This window comes from Ixodes scapularis, unplaced genomic scaffold, assembly GCF_016920785.2.
Source record: "Ixodes scapularis isolate PalLabHiFi unplaced genomic scaffold, ASM1692078v2 PGA_scaffold8__174_contigs__length_109621045, whole genome shotgun sequence".
Taxonomy (NCBI): Eukaryota; Metazoa; Arthropoda; class Arachnida; order Ixodida; family Ixodidae; genus Ixodes; species Ixodes scapularis.
The window spans coordinates 98028848-98037008 of record NW_024609883.1 but is presented as its reverse complement, the minus strand read 5'-3'; the positions used below and the strand labels follow the sequence as shown (position 1 = coordinate 98037008).

The 8161-nt window shown below is 50.8% G+C and overlaps 1 protein-coding gene across 1 annotated transcript; it reads right to left on the bottom strand.

The window, feature by feature from the left end:
• Window positions 1-1600: 1600 nt before the first annotated feature.
• LOC8030241 (proline-rich protein HaeIII subfamily 1) lies at window positions 1601-6713 on the bottom strand. The gene is made up of 4 exons (XM_029982738.4): window positions 6547-6713; window positions 5590-5991; window positions 3963-4245; window positions 1601-1699 (listed from the first exon to the last, which is right to left on the bottom strand). Exons 1-4 carry the CDS (start codon window positions 6711-6713, stop codon window positions 1601-1603), a joined length of 951 nt encoding a protein of 316 aa, XP_029838598.2.
• Between the last annotated feature and the right edge of the window lie 1448 nt (window positions 6714-8161).

Here is an 8161-nt window from a genome sequence, read left to right as displayed (position 1 = left end):
GCTCAAATAACGGCTATATATATATTTTTTTTTTTCATGAAGCTAAGACACGTACGTTAGTTTCAACTAAAAGAGCTTGACATGCTGTCGAAATCAAAGAAACAGGAAGACAAATTAACGAAAAAGAAGCCACCGGTTTAACACAGAGCCACTAAATGAGCCACACTTCGAAGTAACGTCACATCAGCCAACTTCATGCTCACAACCTTGGTTGCTGTAGTTGTCCGAAGCTATATCTGAAACGGCAGGAAACGCTTTTCCGTCATCCAGAAATGTTAAAACAACCCGCGACAGAGCCAAGCGGTATCGCCCCAGCTCCCTGACACTGCAACCAAAGCCCAGGAAGCCGGAGTTTCGAATCCCAACGGTCGCCAGATGCGCCAGCTCTGCACAAAACACCAAAATGGCGGCGCTCGTAAGAAAATCGCGAAACGGAGTGCCAATACTCTTTGCCTGCGCTTTATTTACTGGCCCTAGTTCAAGCGATCTGGCGAATGAGGTAACTTCAAGCCTGCGATGATGCCAGTCATGGGACCAGACAACACATCCCCCCCCCTCCCCCTAAAACAATGACGCGTACAAATCAACGATCCTCATCCAATCTGGCTATCACCTACATGAAACCTCTAGATCAACCGACAAGGCAGAGCGATATATTACCTGCAACGTGCAGCCTCAATAATGTGCACCTCAATAATGCGCAAACACAAGGTGTCAAAAAAAAACAAAAAAAACACGAGCCATTGCAGTTACACCCAGTATATGTCGAGGCAACACCTCTTCGAGAACAAGGCCGCGGCGCTGGATTTGGCACGTCATCCACAAGCGGCCAGCGCGGGAAGCGGATTGTAAACACTACAGGTTGGACACTGATGGCCGCTTGTCGGTGACGTAGAAACTCCCGCGCTACGACAACACTACTAGAAGACAGGGCCTGCGCCTTTCTCTTCCAGACGTCATCACTATAGTGGATTCACGCAGCGCCGCCTATGCGGATCGCAAGTTCGTCTGCTTCTTGCTCTAAAAAAAAACATAGTGGGTAGACCTTAAGGCATCTAGCGTTGAGGTCTATCCACTATCCTTTCAATCAGAGCTCGGAATCGCTTTGACGACACCGTAACCCCTGCGCAAGAAACAGACGACTTGCGTGCATTCCGCATCGGCTACGGCCCGTCAAGGCGTGCTTTGACCTGACCGAAAGAAACGCCCGTTGCGTGTCGCTCCATTGTGACGCAGCGTTTTTGCAACCGATAATCCGGTAGTCCACAACGTCGAGGGTTACCCACAACTTCAGTTTTCGGATTACGTGTCGTTAATCTTCTTGTTAAAAAAAAAATCAAGACTAAGCCCTTTTGGGGGTACTTTAGGATCCCGAGTACCACGATGCACCGAGATTTTCAAGGGCGATCTGGAAGAACGGTATATCACTGATGTCCAAGTCCAAAGGCGCATTTCGACGCACCCTCGTATTTCCCGACGGGCCCAAACTGGAACGAGTTTGGTTCGTGCAGCCTTAATTAGGCCGCACGAGTGGTCCCGCGAGTAACACGTCGTATAGGACAGCGTGGCGCGTTGTCCCGGAGATGTCCAGGTGTCCGGCCTAGGTGACGGTGACGCCGAGGATGATTCCCAGAATCACACCGATGGTGACGACCGCCAGGATAATCCAGAGGACCACTAGATGACCTTTGCAGCACACCTGCGTTGTACCATGCAAGGAACAAAAAAGAAAGAAAGAGAAAAAGTCAGTAGTGTTTGATGTAGCCACTGGCAAGGTGAGAAGGGCAGGGAGGAGCTACAGTTGTCCCACCTCCAGCGCGAGCTTCCTGCCATTGACAATGGTTCGATGTCTCCTGCAACTCGAGCGCGCGCGGGCAGGCGAAGCACGGTGGAAGGCATGGAGCGCGTGCTGGAGGCTAGGTCTTCGAAAGACACTCCCTGCCGTTCTCATTCTGCCGGCGACTATAGTTCATATCATAGCCTCCTCTATGCTGACAACTGAGCCTGGCAGATCGCCACGAGAAGCGGCCGCCGCAATGGAAAAGGTGGAGCTGCAGACAGCGGATGAGAGGATATAGCCACGTGACTGGCGCCCCGCTGTGGCGAGACGCCGAAACACACTTCTCCCGAACGAAAAAGTGTGTTTCGGGTCTTCGCCGCTGCAAAAGCTGCGCGCTGACGTCCAGGTTCCCCTAGAGTTCCTGTATACAGCTACCTACGATAGCAGAGTTGCGCATTCAGCATCGAAGGGTGGCCGTGGCGCCGGCTTTCCTGCACGCCCTGGATGCTTTGCTCATCACGCGGCTAAAGGTACGTTTATACTCCAACGCAACGTCGACGGGCGCGGCGTAGCACAGCGCGCACAGATACTGATTGGTCGCAGATATCGAGTTCCCGGTTGCCGGCCAATGAAAGGCGCGCGTTCTGAGCTACGCTGCGTTCACTGCGCTCAACGCCGGAGTATAAACAGCCCTTAAATTTGGCGAATAGCGGCGCCGCGCGTGGAAAACAGAAAAAGAGGAGGAGGCGAAAGCAGGGGAACATACGCCGGGGCTTGAGCAACGTCGGCAGAGCGACCGTAAAGGTGGCTTTCTTGCACGGCGCCGGATGCTTTGCTCCTCACGTGATGGATCTCGGCGAATAGCGGCGTAGCGGCGCGGGGACAACAAATGCGCAACTCTGCTCCTTCTTCGGGGGGAGCATATCGAGGAACTCTAGGGGAACCTGCCGACGTTGCTCGCGCCCCGGCATATGTTCCCCTGCTTTCGCCTCCTTCTCCTCTTTTTCTGTTTTCCATGCGCGGCGCCGCTATTCGCCAAATTTAATCACGTAACGAGCAAAGCATCCAGGGCGTGCAGGAAAGTCGGCGCTACGGCCATTCGCCGAGGCTGAATGCGCAACTCTGCTACCGTATAGGTAGCAGAGTTGCGCATTCAGGCCTCTAACTCCCAGGCTTTGTGAGTATAGAGGAGGCTATGTTCATATATTGTTCTATGTACGAACACCTTTCATTTGAATAACTGTGTATTCTTTTATATATCTATATATATGTGTGTATGTGTGTTTTGGAATGAAGCAGCGCAAGCCGGTTATTTTAAAATGATAATTGTCCGGTTAATTTTAATAACTCGTTTTCACTGAGCGCCATCTTCGAAGTGCCTTGTTCACAGCGCACGAACGAGCTCCCCATTTATTGTCTGCTATGAACGAAAATTTGGATGGAATGAAATGCACATTGTGGGAGAACTGTGTTATAGGTCGCCCTTAGCAGCAATTAAAAGACACGGTTATTCATTTATTTATATACCCACAAGACCCTTTCTGGCTTTACGTAGGGGCGAGCAGGAGTGAGTAAAAATAAATCTTGAAAACTAATTTAGCTTTGCAGCCAAAATATCATACGGTTACAAATGGTTACATTCTTGCAAACGTACGAACTATACAGTTTCACATAAAAAGTCACCGAGCTATGTTCCAGTTACTTTTAAAAGATCCCCGATGTGCTGTCATTGCTGACCAACAGTTCACTTTCCGCGGAAAAGATTATATTTTTTATTCAGCAATCAGCTCATTCAAAGGTTTGAGGCAGTTCCATGGAATGAAAAGCCAACTTTTTAGTTGCACTTACAGTAGCTAATTACACCTTAAGTTAAAGAAGTTTCAATGTAACTTGATGTTTTGTAGTTACAGGAATGGAAACTAATAACAGTAGCTTAAAATTAGAACTTTATATTCCAGCTTTGACTAGCCGTTCTGCGTTCTCCCTGCAGATCAGACCCTCAAGAGTCAAAGGCCTTTGTTTTTACAGGGCCAATCAACTATGCGGCAGCGCAGCGGATCTCCTGGCTTATCAAATAAATACAACGTTATATAAATGAATTTGCATAGCACAACGTTTTTAATTGGGCGGCAACTTGCGCTTCCTAGCGAAAATAAATAAATACAAGAGAAGTGCCACGAACTTGGTCGACGGAGTAGTAGTCCTGCTCGAGCTTCGGGGGCTGGAGCACCGGGGTCTTGGGCCGGAAGGGGTCCCTGGTGGGCAGGGGCTCCGCCGGGAACACGTAGGGCCGCGGCCTCATCATGGGAGGCATCAGGTGCGGGGGCGGCATGTAGGGGGGCCCCATGGGAGGGGGCGGGGCCGCCGGGGGCACTCCCAGGGCGCTCATGGACCCGTGCAGGGATTTACGGTCCAGCGGTGCCATCGGGTAGTAGCCCGCGCGTACGTCGAACATGGACCCGAACCTGGGACATAAGCACGTCGAACATGAACCGGAACCTGTGGCAGTAAGTCGTGGAACATGAACCTAAACCTGGTATAATAAGCACGTCGAACATGAGCCGAGACCTGGTGCAATAAGCTCATCGAACATGGAACCGAATGATGAATATAATTCCCGAAGAAAGGGGACAAGGGAGACCAAAGGACAAGGACAAATCTCCAAACACAACTAGGTGACTGGTGCGCGACCGAAAACATCCGCCTGGTCCATGTATTGAACTAGGGACCTCTCCATTTCCAGTGGAACGCTCTATCAACTGAGCTATTATTACATTATATTGAGGCACAAAAAGCCTCTGTTTGCCTGGCTTCCCTAACCTTTCGAAGACCTCCCTAGCTTTTCCTCAGACCTGTCCCTCGAAGCCCTGACCACGCCCGACTCCTCCCTGTTTCTCGACCATTTCCCGTTTCCCAAGAGGCGCATTGCCTCCTCAAGGAAGCCTTTGCTCTAGACCTGGCTTCCCTAGCCTTTCGACAAACTCTCTAGCTTCCTCTCAGAGATGTCCCTCGAAGCCCTGACCACGCACTACTCCTCCCGATTTTCTGTATCTCAAATGGAAGCCTGTGCTCTAGACCTGACTTCCCTAGCTTTTTGAGTAACTCCTAGCTTTCGCGATGAAAATAATCCCTGGAGAAGGGGAACAAGAGGGACAAAGGACAGACACAAATCTCCAAACACAGCTAGGTGACTGGTGCCCGACTGAAAAAAACACAGCTAGGTGACTGGCGCCCGACCGAAAAAAACAGTCACCTAGCTGTGTTTGGAGATTTGTGTTTGTCCTTTGTCCCCCTTGTTCCCCTTCTCCAGGGATTATTTTCATCATTCTTGTCCAGCTCGCTTGCACCTTTGCATTTAATTGCATTATAATTATATCCATAGCTTTCCCTCGGAGATGTCACTCGAAGCCGTGAGCACGCATGACTCCCCATTTCCCGTTTCTCAAGAGACGCATTTCCTCCTCACGGGAGCCTATGCTTTAGGCATGGCTTCCCTAGCCATTCGAGAAACTCCAAGCTTTCCCTTGGAGCTGTCCCTCGAAGCCCTGACCACGGACGACTCTTCCCCATTTCTCGACAATTTCTCGTTTCTCAAGAAGCACATTATTTCATTACGGAATCCGGCACTCTAAACCTAGTTTCTCTAACTTTAGAAAGCAAAAAAAAAAAAAAAAAAAAAAGCAAAAAAAAAATTCAAAACAACTTTTTTAATGGAACTTTTTAAACTTTTTCGGGAGATCGTCTTCAGAATCCCTAACCACGTACGATCCTTTCCATTTCCCGACCTGTTCCCACTTCTGGCGCCTTACCTCCTCATGGATGCTTGCGCCGGCATTGACTGAGGCAGCTGAGGCGGAGGTCCGTGAGGCGGTCCGAGCGGCGGAGGCCCGTGCGGTGGCGGAGGCCCGTGCGGCGGGTAGAACGAGGGACCGTGGCCATGCACGGGACACGGCTCGCCGTCCCACGTGGCCAGGGCGAGCGCCGGGACGCTTCTCGTCGACCTGAGCGTGCCGCCGCCCGCCCGAAAGCCTTCCTGGTGCTGGTGCCACGCCTTGCCGGCGGGAGGTGCGGGGCGGCGCACCAGGGACCGGGCCATCTCCTCGCGGTCGTCCGAAGAGGTGCTCGTCGAGTCCGACGGCGAGGACGGGCGTCTGGAAGGCACGCGGTGCTGGTGCGGATGGTGTGGGTGCTGGGGTGGGTGGTGGTGCCGGCTGAAGGAAGGGAGGCACGTACGTCGTTCGGAAGACACTGATACGGCATATTAAAGCTTGGAACGCTTAGTGAAGTCGCCTCAACCTTCGGCATCGAGACATAAAATAAAATAAAAACGTTAGCAAATACCGTCTGGAAAAATATTGCCAGTTCCTGCTGCACACTTCTACACAGTCTCGATAAATTCAGCGGACGGTATCCATACACCAGTGTGCACCATAATGTCAGGTGACAGTAAATTCCCGCTAATTTTAGCGTAGAAACGTTTCCGATAAATTTAGCGAAAAATTATTCCCTACAGCAAGCGGGAAAATTGTGACGTCATGTGAAATGACGTCACGTGACACGCTGACGTCAGAATGTCACGACACCAAGATTCTTTGCCATATCTAGCGGGTAATTTGCGACAGTGATTGGGTAGAATAGGAGCAGAAAGGGAGATTAGGTGCGCGTGGTTGGTCCCCTCTCGGGGATTCAGCCCGCTTCGGTATATAGCCACACAGACATATAAAGAACGGCGTGGAAGGTGTTGGTATAGGGTATCGTATCGTTACCTGGGCGGCCTGTAGCTACCCTGCCAGGGCCCCTGGCCGTTGGGTAGGGCCTGCCCTCCTCCTCCTCCCCCGGGCCTGTGTCCTCCTCCCCCCACGTGCGAGTCCTCCAAGGAAGACGGCGACCGCACGTGCTGATGTTGCTGCTGCCGCCGCGGGTCGTGCAACATCCCCGCTCTCACAGCGTCACCTGCAAGTCCACGACGTGTCTAAGGCCGGGGTCTCACACTGCTTACGCAACGTATACGAAAGACACGCTTTTCGCGACAGAAACTGATGACACAAGTGCCTGCGGACAGCCTCAGGCATGTCCGAAGCGCTTCACATACGTATGCTAGCATGTCTGCAGACAGACTTTGTATGTGACCGTCAGACGAGGGAACGCCTCGGACAGTGTGTCTTCTGCATCACCATAGCCTCCTATATACTGACAAAGCCGGGCAGGTCGCCAAGAGAAACGGCCGCCGAAATGGAGAGGGAGGAGCGGCAGACAACGGATGAGAGGAGAGCCACGTGACTGGCGCCCCGCTGCGGCGAGAGGCCAAAACACTTCTCCCGAGCGAACAAGTGTGTTTCGGGTCCTCGCCGCAAAAGCTGTGCGCTGACGTCTAGGTTCCCCGAGAAATGGCTTTTTGATGCTCTGTGCCACCAGATCCTCGTGCTCCAAATCTGCGACCGGGCACTCTATGGCTCCGTCGTCGAACTGCCAGTCTTCGTGAGTATAGAGGAGGCTATGGTCTCCCGTACTGCAGAGTGACCGCGTTGATCGCACGCACAGTTCACGTCTCGTCGAACCCGTACGAAAGACTGATTCACCACTCACACCTGGAGCATTTAATTCATTTTTTGTTGTTGTTGTTTGTTTCACATTTCCACTGCTAGGCCGCGTCGGTTTTAGCTGTACTATACAGGTTGTGGTTCGCTGCTTTTATCCTTCCCGTCTTTTTCCGCTGGGTATATGTCGCCATCCTTGGAGTTGCTAACAGCATCTCTATCCCCATCTTCGGTCAAGACGCACTCATTTTGAGCAGTTCCTGGAAACACCAAAGTCCTTCCACGGATGTCCCTCATTGCCATATGCTGTAACCACTATTCGTTACTTTCGATTGCGTGTTTGCATTACTCTTTTATACGAGTGTTGTTTTATGCCGTCTAACCACACTTTAAAGAATTCCCACTATTGCGAGAATAAAATGGACGCGAACTAATCAATATGGATGGTAGCAGAAATAATAAAACAAACTAGGGACAAGGGACGACGCTCTTCAGTTAATGTGAACTTTTCTCTTTAGAGCCTATGTTTTGTCCAAAATCAAAATGGGTCCAGGTGATTTTTTAATAATTTGTATTACGGAAACTTTTCTATTTAGTGCTTATGTTTTGGCCAAAATCAAAATTGGTCCAGGTGATTTTTGAATAATTTTGTATCATACACTTCTTGTAAATAAAACCCATTATGGAATCGATTGGATTGATTGGTTGTACTGATTGAGTGATTGGTTGATTGATATTCAATCAAGCTCCGATCAGGCGCAACACAGGCAACGCCTTGTGTCGCGGTTAACATTGTCGAGCAAGCTTATATCAGACGTTGTCTCGCAGGATTTCATTTTCTCGC

Excerpts from the sequence above, each read along its gene's own strand:
- LOC8030241 (XM_029982738.4), bottom strand. The coding sequence starts at position 6,713 with ATGTTGCACGACCCGCGGCGGCAGCAGCAACATCAGCACGTGCGGTCG. Across the intron at positions 4,246-5,589 it reads GCGCAAGCATCCATGAGGAG|GTTCGGGTCCATGTTCGACG; the intron begins GTAAGGCGCCAG and ends CTTATGTCCCAG. Across the intron at positions 1,700-3,962 it reads ACTACTACTCCGTCGACCAA|GTGTGCTGCAAAGGTCATCT; the intron begins GTTCGTGGCACT and ends GGTACAACGCAG.